The 25942-nt window shown below is 33.7% G+C and overlaps 2 protein-coding genes across 3 annotated transcripts; both read left to right on the top strand.

The window, feature by feature from the left end:
* The first annotated feature begins 6350 nt into the window (after positions 1 to 6350).
* LOC136235105 (probable xyloglucan glycosyltransferase 12) lies at positions 6351 to 9770 on the top strand. Its single transcript, XM_066024616.1, has 5 exons — positions 6351 to 7542; positions 7679 to 7987; positions 8086 to 8376; positions 8477 to 8590; positions 8685 to 9770. Exons 1-5 carry the CDS (start codon positions 6769 to 6771, stop codon positions 9303 to 9305), a joined length of 2109 nt encoding a protein of 702 aa, XP_065880688.1. The 5' UTR covers positions 6351 to 6768; the 3' UTR covers positions 9306 to 9770.
* Positions 9771 to 18389: 8619 nt separating this feature from the next.
* Positions 18390 to 22013, top strand: LOC136235783 (probable pectin methylesterase CGR2). Of its 2 annotated transcripts, none has more exons than XM_066025810.1 (7): positions 18390 to 18606; positions 18724 to 18876; positions 18975 to 19014; positions 19179 to 19220; positions 20238 to 20612; positions 20906 to 20961; positions 21761 to 22013. In XM_066025810.1, the coding sequence occupies exons 2-7, from the start codon at positions 18748 to 18750 to the stop codon at positions 21911 to 21913; spliced, it is 795 nt and encodes a 264-aa protein (XP_065881882.1). In that variant the 5' UTR covers positions 18390 to 18606; positions 18724 to 18747; the 3' UTR covers positions 21914 to 22013. The 2 variants fall into 2 exon arrangements, with proteins under 2 accessions (XP_065881882.1, XP_065881881.1); XM_066025809.1 differs by having other exon boundaries at positions 18392 to 18606; positions 20223 to 20612.
* The last annotated feature ends 3929 nt before the right edge of the window (positions 22014 to 25942 follow it).

Genomic DNA, 25942 nt, shown 5'->3' with positions numbered 1-25942 from the left:
TTCGGTTATAACTGAATCGAACCGAACCGATGCTCACCCCTACCTATGAGCCCTATGGCTAGTCTTGTTGGTCCCTTATGAGATAGAATTTAGTTCCAAAGGAGGAGGGTGAATGAAATTATTGGATAAATTTAATCTTTTAATAAATTTCTCACAAAATTTAGTTCAATAGCACAAGGCAGGCTCGGAATCAGAGGCAAACTTCATTTTTTGTGTTAGGCAGGAACAAAGCTTGATTCTGCTTCTGAACGTTTTAAACACTAGGCCACTTAACTGGAAGGGCCTCTGTGTGACTTAGTTAAATACACTATTGAGTACAATAGTCAGAAGCACAAGTTATAGATTTAAACACAAAAGCAAGCAGGATAAATAAGTCAAAAGGAAAGGGTTAGAGAAATAGTTACGCGGGGATTTATACTGGTTCGACCTCCTGCCTACATCCAGTCCCCATAATACATTCTTTTGGGTTTTAATCCACTAGTGAACTCTTTCCAACAAGTAGAGCATAAACCCTTACAATAGATACATAGGCTCTGTAAAGCACTTTCCTTTACACTCAACACTCAGCTATCTATCTACCTCTCTTGCTATTCACTTATAAACGAAGTGAATAGAAGAACTTATGATCTTTCTTAAGCTATTGATAAGTTTGTTTTTACTCAAAACACAATGAAAAACTTTAAGCTATTACACGAATGAAACAATAAATTTGTATGAGCTTTTTGCTTTGCTTTTGGCACTTCAAAGATGATTCTCTCTAGATTTCAACGTTGATAATCAAGTCCAAAATGAGCAAATGATGGGGCTTTTATAGTGACACTTTGAGGCATGTGATTTCAAAATTCAAAATAACCGTTGGAGGGAAAGACTCTCTTCTATCGCTTTCATCCTTAGTACTTAGTGCACTTAACCAATCATTGAGCTTCTCTTTTCCATTGCGTCCAGGAGACAACATGCTTCTGGGTCTTGATAGAGGCAGTCTGACTGTCTAAACAAATAAGGTAATGATTCCAAGTTGGTCAGGGGATAAGCCGTTTGTTCCTTATACTTCTTTCCTTATATAAATGCACAATGTCAATGGTCCAGAGTCAACATTGATCTTATCTTCTATGCCTTGATACAATTCTTCTGGAATAAGTCTTCCTTGTGGCATGGCCTCTGCTTCTGGATCCTTCCAGCTACTAGGCTGAATTTGAGCCTTGGGCCTTTGATCCAAGTTCAAGGCCTTTGTGTATAATCCTTTCTTATTCTCATCTAATCAAACATACACTTAACAAACACATTAGTCCAAATAAATCAACATTTGATTTTAATGTTTTACTAACTATGGGATTATTAATTTCTTTTAATATTTTTGTCATAATCAAAATCAGTGTGGAAATTGTGTTTCAACAAACTCCCCCATTTTGATATTGGCAAAAGTTCAGAGGTTTAAGAATAATAGAAACAATCTCCCCCATAAGAATCGGACTTACTTTTACTTCTGGATTCTCCCCTGTAAGGGTTGAGCTACTGAAAACAATTTTACTTAAGGATTGAAAAATGTTAGGCGTTGAAAAGTTCAATAGTAAAACTAAGTTCAGAGTCAGAAGCATATTATATCAAAGTGAGATATATCAAAGGGATAAATTAAGTTAATGGTGCTGAGTTAAAGTTCTTATGATAATTGTTAAGGTATCAGAGTTATATTGATGAGGTATCAGAGTTAATTTGTAACGCCCTTGTTATCATTAGTGTATCAGAATCATTTTGTCCATTAATTTTTGCTTAAGTGTTGATTGAATAGAGTTAATTGATTATAAGTGTGAAACGCATATATCAGAAGCAAGTAATCATACATAAGCAATTTTTGGAAAAGATAAGTCAATATATATAAGCATTCAGCAAACATAAAACATATAAGACTAAACAATCTAAATGGAGATTTAAAGCCGGCCGCAACTTGAAATTCTTGCAAAATGATAGGGTTAAGAGTAGAAATGGAGATTTCACTTAATCTATCTATTCTGAGTTAATTCTACTTGGACATGTAAATCAAACGCCTTATTATATGTAACTTGACAAATTCCATAGTTACAGATTCGTTTAAAGATATAGCTGATGAATGATCGAATTATACTGGACCTAATATGGAAAGGTAAACGTCAGTATAAACCTAACTTCTTATCGCTCTGGGAGAATGTGACGATTCTACCAATAATAGTTTGTGCACTCATTTTGTTAATGTTTAGTTGAAATTGATTTGCTTAAATTAATTCCAATAAGCATATACGGCTAGTGGCGATAAGAACCTAATGGGTCACACAAAGAATTAAGACCAAAAGATTGGAATGGTAATCTAGAGTATGAGAGATAGAAAGGGCCGAAATTTGTATAGGTAAGGGGATTATTTGATTAGTTGACTTATAAGATAATTGCAAGGTGATTATAGTTATGGATAAATTAATTAAAGGATTATAATTCTATTAACAAATATCAATTCTAATTTGATTAGAATTATGAATTATGAATTATATGAATATGTAAATGTATATATATGGAATATATAGTTAATGATAATGTTCCTAATATTAAATAGTAAGTATAATGTGATTATATCACTAAATTATTATCCTAACATAAATAAGTATTCTAATGGGATTAGAATTAGGATTATTAATTATATTTATATTATATATAGATAATATTAATAATTATCTTTATTTATTTAATTAGTAAACCTAATGAGATTATAATACTAATTAAGTGGTTTAACCTAATTGGATCAGAGTTAGAAATTGAACATTATAAATAACTCCCCTAAGAATTCAGTCATTACAATATTTAAGGAAGAAAACTCTTTCTAGTTTATTCGTTTCTTAGTTCGTGTGAATACCGCCAGAGGCAATCTACACTTGATTGTTGTAATTGCTTGATTACTAATGTTTTGTTTTGGATTTTTTTATGACCGTGAAAGACGGTTGATATCTACGTGGGCTATTCGTTTGCAATGGTAGACGATTCTTAAAAAAATGTACACACGTTTAATCCCTTTAATATGAAACAACAATTAATAGATATTGGGAAAGGGAAATAGATAAAAAAAAATATATTTCCAATGCGCCTACGTTTGTCTATTTTCCTTCACTTATTTTATACAATCCTCTTAAGGTGCCATATCAATGCTACACTGGTAATTATTATTATATGCAAACTCCATCAAACGCAAATGCATATCCCAAGTACTTTGGAAATCAGAATACTAGCTCTTAACATATCCGCCAAAGTTTGAATGGTACACTCACTTTGACCGCCTGACTGTGGATGGAAGAATGTACTAAAGTTCAAATTAGTTCCCAGTGCATCTTGAAAACTAGGCCAAAATCTTGATGTAAAACGAGGATCCCTGCCAGACACAATAGAAACTGGAACACCATGAAGTCTCACAATTTCCTTAACGTACAATTATGCCAACTTTTCTAAAGAGAAAGTTACCTTCACTGGTAGAAAATGGACTGATTTCGTCAATCTATCTACAATTACCCATATAGCAGCATTACCATGTTGCGTATGAGGCAATCTATTGACAAAATCCATTATAACGTGGTCCCACTTCCATTTGGGAATAAGAAGAGGTTGTAAAGTACCAACAGGTCATTGATGTTCGGCTTTGATTTGTTGGCAAATCAAACATCTACTCACATATTTAGCTATTTCTCTTTTCATCCCTTTCCACCAAAAATGATCACGAAGGTTTCTGTACATCTTCGTACTAGTGCATTGCATAAGTGGAATCATGAGCTTCTTCTAATATCTCCTTCTTGATACCATTAACATTTGGAACACACATTCTATATCTAAACATTAGCATGCCATCTACTGTAATCTTGTATTCAGTAGTATTTCCTTGCACAACTTCATCTTTAATCCGTTCTAGAAACTCATCTTGACTCTGAGCTTCTCTGATTCTATCCTTGAGAATTGGTCTCACTTTCAACATTGCACATAACATTTTTTCACAATTCAACTCTACATTCAAAGCCCTCATTTGAAGTAAGAAAGATATTTTTATAGATTTAATATAACTCAAACTTCCAACACTCTTGCAACTCAAAGCATCAGCTACAACATTAGCTTTACCAGGATGATATTCAATTGTCAGATTATAATCTTCCAGTAGCTCAATTCATCTTTGTTGCCTCAAATTTAATTCATTCTGACTCATTATATTCTTCAAACTCTTGTGATCAGTGAAAATGCGATATTTCTCACCATAATGATAGTGTCTCTAAATCTTTAAAGCAAACATAACATCAGCTAATTCAAGATCATGTGTTGGATAATTCAATTCGTGTGGTCTTAATTATTGTGATGGATAAGCAATTACTTTATCATTCTACATCAACACAATTCCAAGACCTTGCCTTGAAACATCACTATATATTGTATACCCTTCACCCACTACAGGTAGTGTTAACACTGGAGCACTAATAAGTTTTGACTTCAAAATATCAAAACTATTCTGACACTTGGGTGTCCACTTGAATTTTACTCCCTTTCTCAACAACTACATCATTAAAGAAGCTATAAGTGAGAATCCCTTCATAAACCTTCTGTAATAACATGCTAACCCCAGAAAACTGCACACTTCATGTACATTCGACGGTGCTTTTTAATTAGCTACAACTCCAACTTTCTTAGGATCCACCAGAATTCCCTTAGCAGAAACCACATGCCCCAAGAACATAATTTCATCAATCCAAAACTCACATTTACTGAATTTGGCATATCGCTACTTCTCTCTCAAAATCTGCAAAATTATTCTCAAATGTTTACTGCGATCTTCCTTACTCATAGAATACACAAGAATATCATCAATAAACACAATTACAAATGTATCTAAGTAAGGTTTAAATATTAAGTTCATCAGATCCATAAATGCTACAGGTGCATTAGTTAACCTGAATGCCATTACTAAAAACTCGTAATGCCTATATCGAGCTATGAAAGCCGTTTTCTGAACATCTCCTTCTCCGATCTTCAATTGATGATATCCAGTTGCAATTGATCAAACAAATCATCAATTTTAGGCAACGAATACTTGTTACAGATAGTAACCTTGTTCAACTGATGATAATCTATACATAACCGCATTGTTCCATCATTTTTCTTCACAAACAACACTTGAGCTCCCTAGGGTGATGCACTAGACTGTATATTATCTAACAACTCTTGCAATTGTATTTTCAATTCTTTCATTTATGCCAGTGCCATTCTATACGGAGCTAGATATATAGGAGCAGTAACCGTCAATTGCAAACTCCATTTCTCTTTCTGGTGGTAACCCTGGCATCTCATCTGGGAACACATCTAGATATTCATTCACAATTGACACATCTTCTAATTTAGGAGGTTTTTCCTTACTATCAATCACATACGTCAAGAAGTATCCACATCCCTTCCTTAACATTTTGAAAGTTGACATAATAGATACTATATTTCTATGTACATCTCTCTCGTCTTGAAACACATATTTTTCCCAATTAGCTAACGAAAGATTAACTTTCTATAAATAAGTTATTATTATTTTAATAAATTTCCACATGTAGAAAACTAATATTTATAGAAATAAATAAGTTATTATTATTTTGATAAATTTTCTGATTTGAAATTCGTTTTCAATTAAAATTTTCTGCATAAACTAAAATCAAATCCGAGATGAGTAGTTTAGAGAAATTAAGTCCTTAACTCCAAAACCAATCTTAATTGGTAATGAGTTATTATTTTAAAAATGCAAAATTATATTAAAATATATTAGTAGATACAATCTGTGATGGGGAATGAAATTATAGTGTTTTATAGTTTAAAATCAGGGGCAGTAAAGAGTGACAAGTGGGGTGGTTAATTTATCTGTTAAAACGGTGGATTTGTAGAAAGAAAACGGGAAAGGGTTGCATCCTATGAGTACGCGTTTCTGTTTGTTGGATGTAAGAAAAAATAACTTATCTTTAATTTCAAAAATATAGGTAAATGAAAGGAAACAGTCATTGTCGGAGCTGAATATAATATACATTAGATTTGAAAATCCATAAGAATAGGGTCCATTTCTTTGTTTTTTTTTTTTTTTTTTTTGCTGTGTGTCTGTGTTTGTAGACTTTGGGGTGAAGGTAAAAACTTAAATCTTTCAAAGTAAAAGAAATTTGGTTTTCCTGAGCGAGGGAGGTGGGGTCTTCCTTCTCTGTTTTTCCCTCTTTATGATGATCTCAGATTTAAAAGAAAATTTGAATTTTTTTTTTTTTTTTTTTTTTTGATTCTCTTCTGTGTTGCTCAGAAATGAAAAATAATAAAAGACGTGTTGAGCTGTTATCATCCCTTTCCTAAATCTCTCTCTCTCTCTCTACACCACTCTCTCTCCGCCTTCCATTGCTAGCTGTATTTGAACGGAAGCTTTTTTGGACTCATTATCTCTCTTCTTCTTCTTCTTCTTCTCCTTCTCTCTCTAGCATTTTCCTGAGCTTTCTTTTTCTTTTTCCTTTTCTCCCTCTCGTTTTCTCTAGTAAAGATTACATATTTTCCCGTGTCTTCCTTTATCACTATGATTTAGAGACGCCTCGTTTTCTTGCTTCTACTTCATCTTCCACGCCTCTCTTTTTTTCTCTCCAAACAATGGCATCTAATTTCTAGCATTCCCGGTCTCCAGAGAAAGGAGGAAAGGCCACATTTTTTTTCTTTTATTCCTCCTTTTCTTTAGGGTTATAGATCGGACCGGAAACAGAAAAATTAACGACAATGGCACCCTCGTTCGACTGGTGGGCGAAGGAGGGGCATAGAGGTACACCGGTCGTCGTCAAAATGGAGAACCCCAACTGGTCAATGGTGGAACTGGAAGGTCCTTCCGAGGAAGATTTCCTAATTGGTGACTCACCGGGTCGTGGTACGCGTGATAAGTCCCGTAATAAAAACGCCAAGCAGCTCACCTGGGTTCTTCTTCTCAAAGCTCACAAAGCCGCCGGTTGTTTAACCTCCATTGCCTCCGCAATGGTCTCCGTTGGCTCTGCTATCAAGCGTCGTCTTCGCTCCGGCAGAACCGACACTGACGCCGAAACCGAGGTTGAAGATAACCGTGAAAATGAGAACCCCAACGTTAGAACCCGGTTTTACTCGTGTATCAAGGTGTTTCTTTGGCTGTCGGTGTTACTTTTAGGGTTCGAGGTGGCGGCGTATTTCAAGGGTTGGCAGTTTGGTGCTCCTCATCTTCAATTGCAGTACCTTTTGGCTACACCCTTTGGGTTTAAAGACATTTTCGATTCCTTGTATTCCCGGTGGGTCTTAATTCGTGTGGAGTATCTCGCTCCTCCTGTGCATTTCCTTACCCGTGCGTGTATTGTACTCTTCCTTATCCAGAGTTTGGATAGGCTTGTTCTCTGCTTGGGCTGCTTCTGGATCCGAATTAAAAAGATTAAACCCATTCCCAAACAAGACGCAGTTGCCGATCTTGAATCCGGCCAAGATGGCTTCTTTCCCATGGTTCTTGTCCAGATCCCCATGTGCAACGAGAAAGAGGTAAATTCTTGTTCAAAATTTTGAACTCACATTATAACTTCCAGTTACTTATTTTCAGTTGAAAGTTGAAGTTCTTTGTTATCTACAGTCAATTGGAATTTAATATGAAGACTTTTTTTTTGTTTTGTTTTTTTAGGTTTATCAGCAATCAATTGCTGCTGTTTGCAATTTGGACTGGCCTAAATCGAGAATTTTGATTCAAGTTCTAGATGATTCTGATGATCCAACCACTCAATTGTTGATTAAAGAAGAGGTGAATAAATGGCAGCAAGAGGGTGCCCACATTGTTTATAGGCACCGTGTAATAAGAGAAGGCTATAAGGCTGGTAATCTCAAGTCTGCAATGAATTGCAGCTATGTCAAAGACTATGAATTTGTTGCTATTTTTGATGCTGATTTCCAGCCCTTGCCTGACTTTCTGAAAAAGACAGTCCCCCACTTTAAGGTATTTGTTGTTTTGCGGATTTTATAATAAAATTGAATTTTTAAGTGCTTAGAGAGATAAAGTTTCAAGTGTTTTTGGTATTTATTTTGGAATCACAGGATAATGAAGAATTGGGATTAGTTCAAGCGAGATGGTCTTTTGTAAACAAAGATGAGAACTTGTTAACGAGGTTGCAGAATGTTAACTTAGCATTTCATTTCGAAGTAGAGCAGCAAGTGAATAGTGTTTTCCTCAACTTCTTTGGATTCAATGGGACGGCTGGTGTTTGGAGGATAAAGGCTCTTGAGGATTCTGGAGGGTGGCTGGAGAGGACTACTGTTGAGGACATGGATATTGCTGTCCGTGCTCATCTTCACGGCTGGAAATTCATCTTCCTAAATGATGTTGAGGTATAATTCATCACTTGTTTGTTCATGAACACTGAATATGTCCATTGATTGTTGACTAGCAAGAGATTGATAGTAGTTGCTTTCTTTTTTTTATGTGCAGTGCCAGTGTGAATTGCCTGAATCATACGAAGCATATAGAAAGCAACAACACAGGTGGCATTCTGGACCAATGCAGTTGTTTAGGCTCTGCTTGCCGGATATCATCAAATCTAAGGTAAAAAGTGTTCTTTTCTTGTGATTAAAATGATTTGCCAAATATATATAATACCCCGTTTGCTGATTTGGTTGTTCTCGAATCGTTGTTGCAGATTAGCCTATCAAAGAAATTCAATATGATCTTTCTGTTCTTTCTGCTTAGAAAGCTGATCCTACCCTTTTATTCTTTCACCTTATTCTGCATAATCTTGCCGATGACAATGTTCATACCCGAGGCTGAGTTGCCAGCGTGGGTTGTGTGTTACATTCCTGCCACCATGTCCTTCCTCAATATCCTCCCGGCACCAAAATCATTCCCCTTCATTGTGCCTTATCTTCTATTTGAGAACACCATGTCGGTAACCAAGTTCAATGCCATGATTTCTGGCCTATTCCAGCTTGGGAGTGCGTATGAATGGGTTGTAACAAAGAAGTCGGGTCGATCATCAGAGGGTGATCTTGTGTCATTGGCTCAGAAAGATCCGAAGCATCAAAGAGGGAGTTCAGAGCCGAATCTGGGGGAAATGAAGGAGGAACTTCTGCAGGAGCAAAAGTCTAGAAAAAAGAAACATAATAGGATATACAGAAAGGAGCTTGCATTGGCATTTCTTCTACTAACAGCTTCAGCAAGAAGTCTCCTGTCTGCTCAGGGGATCCATTTCTACTTCTTGCTGTTTCAAGGAGTATCGTTTCTGTTGGTTGGTTTAGATTTGATAGGAGAGCAGGTCGAATGAACGAGCGATATATACATATGATGGATTATAGATATGCACGTACACGTACACGTACACGGATGAATATGAATGTATAAGTAAATGGGGAGAAGATTACTTAGTTGGCTGAGAGTGCTTAAATTTGTGGATTCGTGTCCACCCTGTAGAAACCCGGATGCGATTCCCCCCACTGTGAAGCTATAGTGTGTTAAAAGTGGACAGATGAAGGAGTTGGGAGACATAGATTAGATAAATGTCAAATGCTCTTCTTGATTATGTTTTTTGTTTTTTATTTTGTTAATGTTATTTCATTCTTTAGTATTTGGTTTAAATTCTTTTGTAAGAAAAAATGCCTTGAAAGGTGAACAGAAATGTTAGTAGTTGCATTGTAAGGCAGGCAGGATGTTTTTAGTATAGTTGATCCATACGTGTAGTAGTAAATTGTTTTGTTCTTGTTATCTATCCAATAGTGACACAATTTGGTTATTCCTGGGGCTTTTGTTAGTTCATCATTCAGAATTAAGGAAAAAGGTAGACATTGGAATAGTTAATCTAGTGTTGGATGCACATGGAGGTGTTGGCCCATTGAATTTATGGCAGTAGCAGCTGGCTGGACCATCTCTTCTCTTGTGCACCTTTTAGGTTGTTGTAGAAAATGCTAAATGAGAAGCATTTTGTGATGTACTCGTTTGGATTTTCCTATAAACAACATTACTTGCGAAATTACTATTATATCTATTTTTTAATTGAATAATATGTCCACCATGTTCAATTCTCTAAAACGGCATCAGATCAGATGGTGTACAATTAAATTATAAATGTCTTAATACTCCAATGCAACAAATTTAGTCAAAACAGATACTCGTCTTCTCTATTGTCCATACATATATCCTTGTTTCATGCCCTTAATTTTAGTATTAAAAACTGACATTTGGTTGTCGAAGCCTTATCCTCTAAAAAAGTGTGGGGGGGGGGGGGGGGGGGGGTGAAATCTTCTTTGTCATAAATATTCATTCTGATCTACCTAATCCTATACCTCTTAATTACTACTACAAAAATCTGTTGCAATTAACTGAGGAAACATGAAAGAGAGTAGTAAAGTATCCAGCTTTTAATTCCACAGTTATTGGGGCACTTGGTTTTGAGTTTCAAATCAAGCAATTCCCGCAGCTGCCTTTCATTTTTTAAGAAGATGATGGATGAAATCACCAATTAAGATTTGATTCAAGTGTCAAAATAAAATTATCCCCCAACCCTTCATCAATTGGATTCACCTACTATTTCTTACAAATAGATAGATTCAAGGGTCAATTACATGAATATCATAATTAAGTAGAAAATTACAACTAACTCATATCATCAAATTTAATTCTTAATATGTCATTATTCTCTATATATTATGATTTTACACCATAATTTAAAAATTCTAGACTCAAATTCATAATTTATAAACTCTAGAAAATATATTCTAGACTTCTAATTTATAAATTCTAATCCTAAAAATATATTAAAAATATTTATTTTATTACTTTGATATAATCTAAAATTATGACTTGACATAGTTGTAAATAGTTTTTAAAATAAAAATTTCTGTGTAATTTTTCCTAGATTTCACTACACCCTTTTTGTATTAGGATGTTTACCCTTACCAACCATTATTTAACCCATCATATATACAATTATAAAGGGAAAATTACGCAGAATTTCATCTTTTAAAAACTATTTACAACTATGTCGAGCTATAATTTTAGATTATGTCAAACTAGTAAAATTAGTATTTTTAATATATTTTAAGGATTAAAATTTTATAAATTAGAAGTCTAGAATATAATTTCTAAGGTTTATAATTTATGAATTGGAGTTTATAATTTTTAAATTATGGTGTAAAATCATAATATATAGAGAATAATGACATATTAAGAATTAAATTTGATGATATGACTTAATTGTAATTTTATATTTAATTATGATATTCATGAATTTGACCCAATTATAAATTGGGCAATGATTTTTTTTTTGTCCCCATCAAGGATCGCGATCATGTTCAAAAAATGAAGCATTTTTTGATTTCATGATAGTGCTCGTGTGGAAATTCATACCCAAGAAATTCGATAAACATTGATGTGAAGTGCACAACTAATAAAAAATACAATTCATCATCTTTGGATTTATTTCTATTTCCTTTGTCAACAAAGATATTATCTTAATTAGTAAGACACCCCTACACTTTCAAGTAGTTATAAGAATACTTCCTTTATTTCCATAACTCATATGAAGTCTTATTTTGTTTCTCACCGGGCGAATAAGATGATTAGCTAATAAAACAACTTTCTCCTACATGTTATGTGGTAACCTAGAACAATTAAGCATCATATTCATCATTTCGAAGTTAGCCCATAGCTTGTGTCCCTTTTAGGGCGAGGTTTACATACAGGGAGATCCTCCGGGATGGAATACCGACATACGTATTGACATGATGCTTAAAATGGATAGTCCCATTCGGTAGGAGTTGGCTGCCCGACACTTGAGGAAGTCTTGGCGCCACATGAGGTTTTAGCCTGGCTCAGACTTGGCCCCATGATATTTGGTATCAAAGCCAACTCTCCACGTACGATGTGTGTTTTGAGGAAGAACCAAACGGAATCTAGTGGGCCTGTAACGACCCGGTCCAAAACGGGTGGCCCCGAGATAGAAGGACTGAGCAAGAAACGACCTTACGATGGGGGCAAGAATGAATTGACTCCCATATCGAAAATGGAGTGAAAGTGTCTAGGGCTTATTGTAAGGTGTGTATTTAATACATATAGACACATTTTAAAGTCGTGAGGTCCAAGGTATTGGATTTGGATCAAAGCGGACAATATCTACATGATATTGGACCAAAATGTACGATCCATGCGCTTCTGCTATTCCATGGATTGAGGAGAATACGGTGGTGTTACCCCGTGAACAATTCCATGGTGGGAGAAAAACTCACCGAATTATTTAAGATATTCGCTTCCACGATCGCTTCTTATCGTGTTAATCTTTTTTTAAGTTGATTTTCTACTTCTTAGTACAGGGACCAGACTTTCCTAAAGCCCCGTCCTTACTTTTAAGAAAATATTCATAACAGTATTTTGTATTATCATCCTCCATATTCACCCAAAACTGAAAATTAGCTGCAGGATACTTCTCCCTTATTGTCCTCCACATTTTGACCCAATAGTGGTTTAGCCTCACGAAACCGATCTCATGGGTTCTCCTCACGTCAATCTTACCTCCCTGCTGCATATCTGACAACTTCTACTAAAGCTCGAATAAGTCTTTAGATTGCTTTTGAGAAAAAGCCCTCAACCTTGAAGTATCAGCCCTCACCTCCTACAAATCATCCTCACACAAGCTTAACTTCCCCTCGGTCTCAGCTAGCTGAGCAGAAAAACTAGTATGGGCTTTAATGATGTCTAATTGAGTGGCATAAAGGGCTCTCTCCAAGTCATATCCTCGAGCTTCAGCTTGATCTCGCTCATATCTAAATTGAGCTTCCAACTCTCCAGTATGATGCCCCTTGGTGTTAGCAGCAGCCAAAGAGGATGGATACACATACACAAATTTTATTTTATGAACTTAAGTTTTGAGAATATTTTATAAGGTTTTGATGACTATCTTATAAACTTAAGTCTGAGTATATTTTATAAGGTTCTGATTAAATCCTTTTACAAATGTATATATATGTAGCTATGTTAAGTAAAGTTGGGTTTTTATAGCTGATAGTTTCTTACTGAGATTTTTGTCTCACGTTTTTAAATGTTTTAATGTTTTTAGGTGATAAAGTACAGGATATAGAGAAGGTTACCGACCGATTAGACGAGGTTTGGCAGTTGGCTGCTTATTGTTAGAATTATGGTTAAAACTTTGGTATTTCAATTGTAATATAATATGATATTATGATATTGGGATAAATTAGAGACTCCTAAGTGTTGATTATGATCTTTCTATTTCACGTCCGATGCCGATTGAGGTCGTTTAGGGTCGGGTGTGACAGTTTGGTATCAGAGTTCTAGGTTGAATTCTTCGGACCTAAGGTTGATAGAAATTGAGGCATGTCGATATTGGATAATACCGAAGAAATAATTGATAGTAATTGAGGAATATGAATATTTGGTGATAGCTAAGAAATAATTGATAGTAAATAAGGAATATGGATATTTGGTGAAAGCTAAGAAATAATTTGGACTTTTTCGAGGATTGAGTAACTAGTTAATGAGGGGTAGAAATGAGATTTGATGATTAGAAAATATTGGGTGTATGAAAATTAGCAAATTATTGGATATTTGGTGATATGGGTTATGAGTAAGTCATAACTTTGAGCTAGAGATATAGAGAATTGTCTATATAGGTGCTGCTGGAAAATCAGATTCGTACCTGAATTTTGTGATGCATTTGTGACAATTCTCCCCACCTTAAAAAAATTTCGTCCTCGAAATTCATAGTCTCTAATCTATCTTAATTTTCTTCCTCAAATAATCTTTAAACTCACGAAGTTATTTCTAATTACCAAGATTCCTCATAATCATCATAAGACCACAAATTCTAATGTTTCCATCCATTAACTTCATCATTTATCCATATCCACATCACTGTAACAATTATTTATACATAACTCTTAGTAATCTCTCAATTTCAACCTAGTTAACCATCACCATAAACCACAATAAAACTTCAAATATCATATATTCAATTTTATATGATATTATAAACTTTATATTCATATTTTCCTAACATACACCAAATTTCACTTTAATAACGTGAAATCACAACTGATTCCATCAATTGCATATAGATCAAATATATTTCACCTATCTCCAAGTTCTACAGACTTCAAAAAAAATCACGTTTGAACCACTAATATGTACGATATTATATTTTTTTTAACCTTTAGATAATCTGAATCAATGATTTGCATCAACATATAATCTTACTTCATCATAATAATAATACTTATATTTATAATTTTTCACTCCAATCATGATGAATACGAACTCCAAGTCATCATCATCAATCAAAGATAAACCTTATATCGATAACATATTTCCTCTATGAATATCACCTTGACTTATCTATTTTCATAAAACCTCTATAATCAAATCCTTACAATAAGAAAAATCAATATAGATCATTCTTATACTCATCATCTACGATTTACTTAAATCGCAATGTGAAAGTTTTTGAAATCTCTAAGCAATATCCTCAAACACAATAAAAGCCTAAATTTTTTATAATGTCATTCAATTTCTTTATTTGATCTATAACTACTCAATTTGATCTTTGTGTAAATTTAGATTATAATCCTCGAAACTTCAATCTTTTCTCCAAACCATAAAACCATATAACCAAGGAAGATAGAGTATCTAAATTACGATAATCAATGTTTTTTTCCTCTAAACTCCAAATGATATCTTTACACCCATAAAAGTCAATAAATCTATAATATCATTCGACTTTCTTATTTGACCTATAAACACTCAAGTTGATCCTTATATAAACTGAAACCATAATCACGCAAATTTCAACTCAAAATAACTTCTTTCATCTTTATCTCTTAATTTCCTACCTCAAACTGTGATTAAGATCAGAAAAATTTGTCCTCAAAATTCATATCTTAATTATTTCCTCAAACACTATTTAAGCTTACCAAATTTTCCTATTTAATCATCAAATCATGAACTCTAATATATTATCCCACTTTACTTCTCATTGATCACTAACATCGGTATCTCTCTAAACATCATTTATATAACTCTCAATAATTCTAAACCTCAACACCCAATGAAGTTCACCAATAAAACATGAATTTAAATTTCAGATCTCATTTATTCAACTTAAGATTCTATAATACACTAAATTCATGTTATAATCTCCCAATCTTTAATCAACTTTCATACCCATTAAATGAAACCTCCATATTTTATCTTTCTCACTCTGTGTCTAAATTTCTAGAATTTATATCTTGATATTAGTGTATATTATAATTATTGGGTATGTGATATTAATTTGGTGTTATAGGAAAAGTTTGGGGTTCATTTGATGGTTTTAGGTGTAAATTAAAAGTTTAGGATAATTTTTAAATATTATATAAAGATGGAGGACCAAACTGGATATTCGCCAGATTTGGTATATATAAATCCAAATCTGAAGAGGCAGAGATTATCTAGTTTCTTTTCTTTTCTTTTCTTTTTATATTCTTTTGAAATTCATCAATTTTCTCTGAACCGTTTCTCCACCGTTTCTTTGATTTACGGAGATTCGACCGTCCGAATCACTCGAAATTAGAACCATAACATCCTTATATATAGTTCTAAGTCCTAACCAAAGAGTTTTTGAGTTTCGGCAATGTTTGGAGAGAAACGTCTTAAACAGGATTTAGAGGAGAATTGAGTGGGTGTATTTTAGCCAAAGTAAGTAACTATCAACTATATTTTGAGTTTTATGTATATATATATATATATATATATATATATATATATATAATCGAAGAATTTTCAGAAATTGATATTTCAGGGTTTATACGGGTATTTTGTAAAATTGAGATTTTTCACGATATTGCTTTTATTGTGAAATTATGGTTTCAAATGAAGCTATTGACTATGCTTCTATGTGAATTTCAGATTTTACTTGATTATGTTGATTTAAAGCTTCATTTAGTTGATTTACATATATACATATATGTTTTTGGTTTCAATGTATATATATATATTGAATAAAATGAATTTGATGATTTCGTACGAATTGGTTTTAGATTGAGAAATCTGTTGCGGTTATTGTTATTATTTTGGATTGAAATCCATATATGATTTTTATGAGTTGTGATATTTCGAAAGATTTAATGGTTTTGTCTATCTAGTATTGCCTGGGGTAAGAGTTGTATTTGTAAGACCATACCTAATGGCGGTATGGCCAGAGTGCACGGCTGGTAGTCCTAACTGTTAGGCAAGGAACGAGATATAAATGAGATATCTCGATATTGTTATGATTGATGTTATGATCTACACGAGTGAAATTCGAGGATGGATACACATACACAAAATTTATTTTATGAACTTAAGTTTTGAGAATATTTTATAAAGTTTTGATGACTATCTTATAAACTTAAGTTTGAGTATATTTTAGGATAAATTCCAAAAAAAACCCCTGTGGTTTGATGTTGTTCCAAAAAAACCCTTGTGGTTTGTTTTTACAAAAAAAAAAGGACCGTGGTTTCGCCGTTACCCGAAAAACGGAAAATGACTTAACACCGTTAAATTAGCTGACGTGGCAAAGGGTAAAACGGAAAAAATTATTTTTTTTTTATTTTTTTATTTTTCTTTCTCTCTCTCTTCCTTCTCTCTCCTCCTTTTTCTTCTTCTTCTTCTTCCATGGTTCTTTTATTCTTCTTCTTCATATCTCTCTTCTTCTTCTTTTCTTCTTCTATTTTTTTTTTCAAATTCTGAAATTTCAAGATCTGGAAATTTCCTTGACTTTCCTTCTTTGCCTTTGAATTTAATTTAATTTGACAGACTCTCAATTTCCTGGTTATATATCCTATTCTCTCTTTGTTTTCTATCTAAAAAGTTTGGCTTTCATGGAATCGCGAACAATGGATCCAAAGATTCAGAAACTCAACATTCGTGTTCAAACTCAGATTTTTATTTCTTCCCTTCTCTTCATGTTTTGTCCATTGCGTTCGATTTATAATTTGAGGAATGAATCGATGTTCCAAATCTCTCATATGTAATCTCTGTTTACAGGATGGATTGCTGCGTTTTTGGTGTGGAGGTTCGACGAGAATCGGAGTCGGAGGAGGAAGGGGTGCCAGGGGATTTTCAAGAATTTTCAGTCGGAGGTTCGACGAGATATCTGTTCAGAATTTTCAATCTGGACAGATTTCCGGAAATCTGGAAAATTTCCAGATTTCCGTCAGAAAATTTTCAGAAATCTGGAAAATTTCCAGATTTCTGACGGAAATCTGGAAATTTCCAGTTCCAGATTTCTGACGGAAATCTGGAAAATTTCTAGATTTCTGGAAATTTCCAGATTTCTTCGGAAATCTGGAAATTTCCAGATCCGAACTTAAAAAAAAAAAAGAAAAAAAAGAAGGAAGAAGAAGAGGGATGAAGAAGAAGAAGAAGAATGGAGGAGGGGAGAAGAAGAAGAAGAAGAAGAAGAAAGAGGAGGAGGAGGAGGAGGAGAGGAAGAAGAAAAAGAAAAAGAAAAAGAAAAAAGAAAAAGAAAAAAGAAAAATAAAAAAAATAAAAAAATATTTTTCCAACTCTACCCCTTGCCACGTCAGCTAATTTAACGGTGTTAAGTCATTTTCCGTTTTTCGGGTAACGGCGAAACCACAGTCCTTTTTTTTTTTTTGTAAAAACAAACCACAAGGGTTTTTTTTGGAACAACATCAAACCACAGAGTTTTTTTTTGGAATTTACCCTATATTTTATAAGGTTCTGATTAAATCCTTTTACAAATGTATATATATGTAGCTATGTTAAGTAAAGTTGAGTTTTTATAGCTGATAGTTTCTTATTGAGATTTTTGTCTCACGTTTTTAAATGTTTTAATGTTTTTAGGTGATAAAGTACAGGATATAGAGAAGGTTACCGACCGATTAGACGAGGTTTGGCAGTTGGCTGCTTATTGTTAGAATTATGGTTAAAACTTTGGTATTTCAATTGTAATATAATATGATATTATGATATTGAGATAAATTAGAGACTCCTAAGTGTTGATTATGATCTTTCTATTTCACGTCCGATGCCGATTGAGGTCGTTTAGGGTCGGGTGTGACATTCTGTCTCGTCCCAATTTCTATAAAAAAAAAATGGAAAATTATATGGGAGAATGTAATAATATATTAACATTGTGTTTGGAACCAATTCTTTACCATAAATTGTTTTTTTTATTAGAATTCAATTCAATTCAATTTATTTTTTTTAGAAAAATACTTTTGAAAATAGAAGAATTTAATTATCCAATTTCACTTTTAGCCTGATTTTTAATTCTAATGAACATTTGAAAGAATTATTTTATTTTTTTGGTATTTAAACAGAAATTTTGGATAACAAAATTTAATTAAATTGAATTTCTTACAATACTGTAGAAATGACTGACTTTCTACTGGAAAAAGAAAATGTGACTGTTACTAGTTAATCAGAAAGGCTAATCAAGAACAATCAAGGCCGACAAAATCGCGCCATATCCGATCCATCTTTTACACCTTCACATTCATAACTCATATTCACACTGAAGAATCTGTAGATTTTAGATCTTGATTCCAGCTTTGATTCCTCCCCCTCGTTCCCAGGTTTCTAATTCATAGCTCTCTGCGGTTAACTCATTTTCTTCATATTAAATGTTTATCAAATTGGAATTATTTTTTTTTCGATTTTCGATATTCTCTTTTATCTCGATACGCCCGTAGGATACTACTTGGCGCATCGATCCCATGTCACGGAGGCCGGTGAACCTTTCTAGGCGACATGGAGACAGCGGAGGAGGTGGTGCTGCTGGTCTCTTCTCCTTCAATTCCAAGTCACGCTCCGCCCCCTACTTCCCCATTCTTCTTATTCTGCTGGTGAGTTTTCAACTTTTTTTTTCTTCAATTTTAATTATGTTAGAGAAATGCTGATTTGTTGGTGTTATACCTTTGATTTGAATCTTTCCACTTTCCAGGGTTCACTCCTTATTTTAGCATATTTGTACAGGGATTCAGGTTTGTACATCCGCTATTAATTATTCAAATTGGACATGAATAGTATATTGGTTGAGGAAAAGACAATTACTCGGATAGAAAGCTGCCATGGCAATCCATAGAATGTTTCCAGAAATTATGAGTACTGGGTACGCATTGTACTGAACTCTGTCTTCTTCTTACAGGTGGGCGCAGTGGCAATATTGGGGTCTTTAATCATATTGAAGGTAAAGCTGGTCCACTGTTAAACTTGTAACCCCTAATTCTGTTGTCAAATTTATTGGACGTTTTTATTACTCGTGCCTCTTTAGTTGCACTTTTTTTTTTTCTTTTATGGATTAGCATATAGATATTGCCTGAGTCTGGTAAAAAACCAAACGCAATTGATGCATACTTAAACTTTTTCCAATGTTCTATTTGAAAAACAAAACATAATCCCTCAACCTAAAAAACTTAAAGTAAGCAAGCACCACACTACGGTGAAGAGAATATCTAGTTGATAAATGATGGAAGGTTTTTTACTGGAAGCACATTATAGACAAGTGAACCAAAAGTCTCTGTGATTAACAATGTGTATGCTTGGGCCTAGCATCTTGTTTTAGTGCTACACTTGGAAGATTGATATTTGATAGCCTTTCAATGCCAATATTGACGACGGCTAGTTTTGGCGTAAGATAGTGAAGGATTGTTTTGGTATTTATTCTGCAGACTAGAGCAATGTTTTCTATAGGCTTGCCATTTCTCAAGATGTAATGTTCTGGACAAAACTATTGGAACCAAAACCATAGTATTTCTTGCTATAGTGTCAAATTCATATCAAAAGCAAAGTGCTTTAATCCATGCTCTCATATTTGTCAATTATACAGATCTCATTTTCTGCTGTTACATTTTCCTAATAACGGGAACAAGAAGTTAAAGAACAACTAATTTCCTTTTCACAGGTCAGCATGCAAAAAATTGAGGGCTTTTTGTTAAGTTCAATTTTTTTTTTTAACTCTTTTAATACTGTTTTCTACCGAGAATTATCTATAAACGTGACGATGTGCGAAATGATACTTGTAGAAAGCTCAGTAATGGGTCTGAAACTGGGTTCATTACCGCTTGGAAGGTAGTAGTTTATTTCCTCTTGGAAGTTTGACTAACCATATTGATTCTAAACCAGAATAAAAACATTATTGTTATTCAAGTCAACCAAAAATGATGTGATACTATTATGGATTTGGAGACAGTACCCAAACATGCAGGTGATTTTTCATGCACGGCAGAGGTTCAGCGAGCGATGTCAGTTCTGAAGAAGGCCTATGGTGGTCGTATGCATAAAGTTTTGCATGTTGGTCCTGGCACTTGTTCTGTGGTCTCTAATTTACGGAAAGAAGAAGAAACGGAAGCCTGGGGCGTGGAACCTTATGATATGGAGGACGTGGATAGTTCGTGCAGAGCTCTAGTTCGGAAAGGCATTGTGAGAGTTGCTGATATCAAGTTTCCTCTCCCTTACAGACCAAAATCATTTTCTCTTGTAATTGTATCAGATGCTCTGGATTACTTGTCTCCAAGATATCTCAACAAAACGCTTCCAGATTTGGCAAGGGTATCAAGTGATGGCCTTGTAATATTTACAGGTATACGAAGTCTTCATTGGCCAATAAACTTTAATCTTCTCATCCGCACATTTTTTCTTCTATAACCTTTTGTTCTTTGAGCAGAAATTTGATATTCTTTTAATGGAGTTTGTGATAGAGTAGATCAATCAGCAACCTAATGCCATTTATTGAAATCATATTTAGAACATTTCCAGTATATATACCCTCTTTTCCCCTCATCTCATTCACTGTTTAGAATTGTGTGCATGGGTTAATGAGATTAAGTCAGATGAACTTCTTAATGATCTTTCTTTTCATTTTTACTCATGCAGGTTTTCCAGGCCAGCACACGGCTAAAGCTGCAGAAGTATCCAAGTTTGGCAGAGCCGTAAGTATCTTGATTATGGGATAGAGATGGTCTCTAGATTAATTGTCACGGCCCGCGGCTGTGTCCGTGACATAATGCATAGTTATTTACTTATTTATTCTTTAGTTGCTTGCAGCTTTTGCTTACCTTTTTGTTTATTGCTCTATTATAAAATTGCATTTTATGAATACTTTTTCAGTAGTGACAGCTTGAATTGCATGGTATCAATTCGCCTAAATGCTGCTCGTCTTTTTGATTTGGACTTGATTCTTGTCGAAATCTTTTGCTTAATTTGCCTTTGTCATTTCTTCTGCTAGCGCTCAAGCATTAGAAGCTTGTAATGTGATTCAGGTTGAACATACCTGAAAGTCGATGCGGCTTAGAAAGTCAAGAGTTGAAGTTCAGTAAGCTTATGCAACATAATTGTTTGATATATTAGTAAACGTAGCTAGAAGAATGTTCATATACAACTTTGGCTATGCTAATTTGCTGTCTGATGCACAGTAGGAAGATTTTGAAAAAAAATGTTCTAATTCATTACTTGAATACTGATGATGAATTGTGGTAGAATGTTATCTGATGTGTGGTATACTGTGGGTAGTTTTGAAATTAATGAATCTTCAGAGTTGTTTGAAATTCGAAATCGCTGGGGGGGTCCTCGCTAGACTTGTGCTAGCAGCTAACAATATGTAGAATTTTTATGGTGTTGAAGACCATTCAAATAGACAAGAGTTAGAATTAGATGATATTGATGTTCATGTTGATTTTACATTAGAATTACCCAGCATGAGTTGTTACATAATCCTAAAATGAAATGCAGGCTAAATTAAGGAGCTCATCTTGGTGGGCACGCTACTTCATCCAGACAAGTTTAGAAGAAAATGAAGCTGCTCTCAAAAAGTTTGAGCAGGCTGCAGCAAAGATGCATTACAACCCAAATTGCCAAATTTTCCACCTCAAGGCTTACACTTAATTTCTCGCCATACTTCTTCAAATTCTTTTTTTTTCTTTATGTATACCAACACAGCACCACTTGTATTCTTTAGGTGTAAAATTCAGGTAAGTTCCCTCCATCTCTTAATTTTATTTTATAGAGAATAAAAACAGCCCCATCACCAGAAATTAGGAAAACAGAACTTTATTGATGATTACACTCGGTTAATGGGAACATGGTTGTAATCGAGCCGAAGCGAGCTTTGTCATGCTCATGCTCCACTAGTTGGAAAATTGACGAGTTCGGTCTCGAGTTCAACATCTTTCTCATGAGCTGCTCGTGGGCTTGTTTATGAATTTTGCTCATGAGTAGCTTATTAATTCTCTTCATAAACTTCGCTCACGAACAACTCCTTGATGATGTTCATTAAACATGCTCATTTTGAATGTTTTAACACAAAACAACATAGTTTTGAATGAACAAAACTAAAGTTTATATAAAACTACGTTGTTTTATATTTACTCTTTTATAGAAACACTATTATTAAAATAATAATCGAATCTAACGTGTTCATGAACATGTTCATGAACATTATAATAGAGTTTGTTTATGAATAACTGTTCACAGGCTCTAAATACCCAAAAGATGATTACAATCCTATGGTGGAAAGTAAAACCATTCCAAGGTTTAGATGTAATAAATCTAAATCTAAAGGTGAATGACTAAATTCATTTGGTCATTCGGGTCTGTAAACACAACTGCTGTTCATGAATTTGTTTGTGAACCTATAATCAAATCCGCTCTTGAGCTTTCAAGTCGAGTTTTACTGTATTCAAATCCGATTCATTTATAAATCGAATTTAACATGGTCGAGTTTTTTTTATCTCGAGCTGGCCATTCACAGCCCTACAACAAGAGCCGCTCAGAAGAAGATATAAGAACAGGATAGAAAATGCAATTATTTAGAGTGTTTGGAAATCTGGTTTTGGGTGAATTTTATTTCTATTTGTTTAAATTTATGTGTGGAAGAAAACAATCGAAAGAAATGATTCTTTTTCATATTTGAAAATAGTTTATGATGTGAAAATTGTGGTAAAAATAATTTATTTGTGAGAATTTAATTAATAGTGCTCCACGGAGAATATATAAGTCCAACTAGTTTTTGACCCGTGCGATGTACGGATTCATCTTAATATATAAATATTAACAAAAATATAATTAATAATTACAATTAATGATATAAAAAAGGAGGAAGTGACACCTCAGCTCCATCGTTATTGTTTTATATTATATATAGATATGCAAAGAAATAAAGAGATTTTAGGGACTAATTTAAATTATGTAGAACTTTTAGATATAGATATGCAGAGAATTAGAGAGATTTTAGAGATTAATTTAAATTCTGTAGAACTCTTAGATATAGTACGGATAAAATAATCTTTTTATAAATAAATATAATAATATAACTAAAGTTAATATATTATATTTTTTATTAGTAAAAAAGGAGGAAGTGACACCCCAGCTCCATCGTTACTGTTTTATATTATATAAATATATAGATATGTAGAGAATTAGAGAGATTTTAGGGACTAATTTAAATTATATAGAACTTTTAGATATAGGTATGCAGAGAATTAAAGAGATTTTAGGGATTAATTTAAATTAGGTAGAACTTTTAGATATAGATATGCAGAGAATTAGAGAGATTTTAGAGATTAATTTAAATTCTGTAGAACTCTTAGATATAGTACAGATAAAATAATATTTTTATAAATAAATATAATAATATAACTCAAGTTAATATATTATATTTTATATTATATTTTTTATCAGTAAAAAAGGAGGGAGTGACACCTCAGCTCCATCGTTACTGTTTTATATTATATATATAGATATGCAGAGAATTAGAGAGATTTTAGGGATTAATTTAAATTCTGTAGAACTTTTAGATATAATATGGATAAAATAATCTTTTTATAAATAAATATAATAATATAACTAAAGTTAATATATTATATTTTTTATTATATTTTTTATCAGTAAAAAAGGAGGAAGTGACACCTCAGCTCCATCGTTACTGTTTTATATAGAATATAGATATGCAAAGAATTAGAGGGATTAATTTAAATTATGTAGAACTTTTAGATATAGATATGCAGGGAATTAGAGATATTTTAGGGATTAATTTAAATTATGTATAACTTTTAAATATAGATATGCAGAGAATTAGAGAGATTTTAGGGATTAATTTAAATTATGCAGATCTCTTAGATATAGTACAGATAAAATAATCTTTTTATAAATAAATATAATAATATAACTAAAGTTAATATGTTATATTTTATATTATATTTTTTATCAGTAAAAAAGGAGGAAGTGACACCTCAGCTCCATCGTTACTGTTTTATATTATATATAGATTAATAATTGATTTTTTTAGAGGAAATACTTTTTTAAGAGAGATTAAATTTAAAAGTGCAAAATGTTAAAGTAAATTCTAAACAATATATATTATATCTCTAATTTATAAATTCTAATTGTTAAAATAGATTAAAATTAATTAGTTTATTAGTTTGATATAGTTTAAAATTATAACTTGACATGATTGTAGATAGTTTCTTAAAAGTAAATTTATACTCAAATTTTTCTTTAATTGTGTATGCGGACGATAATTGGAGCCTTAGGTTGTAAAAAAATTAGGTGTTAAAAATGAAATTAATTAGATTCAACAAATTAATTAGATTTGTAGTTTTTTATTTGTTTTTTTTGGTAGAAAAGGAAAAGAAAAACGAACAACAACAAACTACCCATGAATTAGCCTAGGGAAGCTAACCCCAATTCTATCTTCTAAGAGAAGAGGAGAGATGAAACTAGGGGAAACAGGAAGGGTAGTAACGCCTAACGTCCCTTCATGGCCCGCCGCCGCCAAGCGATCAGCAACACGATTCTGCTCTCTAAAAATGTGTCTGAACTCTACGAACTCAAAGGAGGAGCAAAGCCTTTTAATAGCTTTGATGAGGTTGCGACTGTTAAGACCCATAGAATGATTCTCAGAAATCATTTTGATTGCTTCCAAATTATCAGACTCCACAGAGAGCCTCTTAACACCCAGCCTTTTAGCAAGATTGATTCCAGTAAGAATAGCCCAGAGCTCCGCAGAAAAGGAAGAACCCAACCCTAAATTCTGGGAGAACCCAGAAAGCCAGGCGCCCCCTGCATCTCTAAGCACACCTCCAGCCGCAATCTTACCGTTACTGAGGCAGGAACCATCAGTATTCAGCTTCACAACCCCCTCTATTGGCCTGCTCCATCCCACGAGATGGACATCACAACACTGAGAGGCTCTGGCAAGGGACTCTCCTTTGAAACTATCGATAATAGAGAAAAGTTTTTTCGAGAAGAAATCAGCTAAGTTTGTCATTAAAACAGTTTTATCTCCAAAAATCTCCTCGTTTCTCCATTTCCAAACTTGGTGACAGATAATAGCAAAGAAAATGTCACCATGCTCCATGTATGGAAGCAACTTTCCTCTAACACCATCAGAGAACCAGTCGACCTCAGAATGTGCCATGAAGGAAGAGAAAATATGGTGTGGGAGAATTTTCTTCCAAACCTCTTTACTATTAGAGCAATCTCTAAGAGCATGACACAAAGTCTCAACATGGCCTCTGCATCTACTGCAAGCTCCAGAATCAGCCAAGTGCCTTCTGTGCCTATCCGAATTAGTAAGAAGCCTGTCCTTAACGTCCAGCCACAGGAAACTCCTAATACGGAAAGGAACTTTAAGGGTCCAAATCGACTTCCACACATCTGAGGGAGGATCAGATCTAAAGAGAGAGAAAGCTTCAAAGGCCGATTTGCAAGAATAAACTCCATTGTTAGTCAGCGCCCAGCAGTGCCTATCCAAGTCTTCCTCTTGATTACTCACCTTCACTCCCCGCATTCTAAGGAGAGTCTCAAGGCTAAAGAAAGTATCAAACTTTGACCAGATCCAGTCCCCTTCCGAGTCAACCACACCGGCAATCCTCCAGTTGCGTATATCACTAGGCGGGGGGGAAGAACACACCT

The sequence above is a fragment of the Euphorbia lathyris genome, chromosome 7 (genome assembly GCF_963576675.1).
Source record: "Euphorbia lathyris chromosome 7, ddEupLath1.1, whole genome shotgun sequence".
Lineage (NCBI taxonomy): Eukaryota > Viridiplantae > Streptophyta > Magnoliopsida > Malpighiales > Euphorbiaceae > Euphorbia > Euphorbia lathyris.
This window is presented reverse-complemented; position numbering and strand designations above follow the sequence as displayed.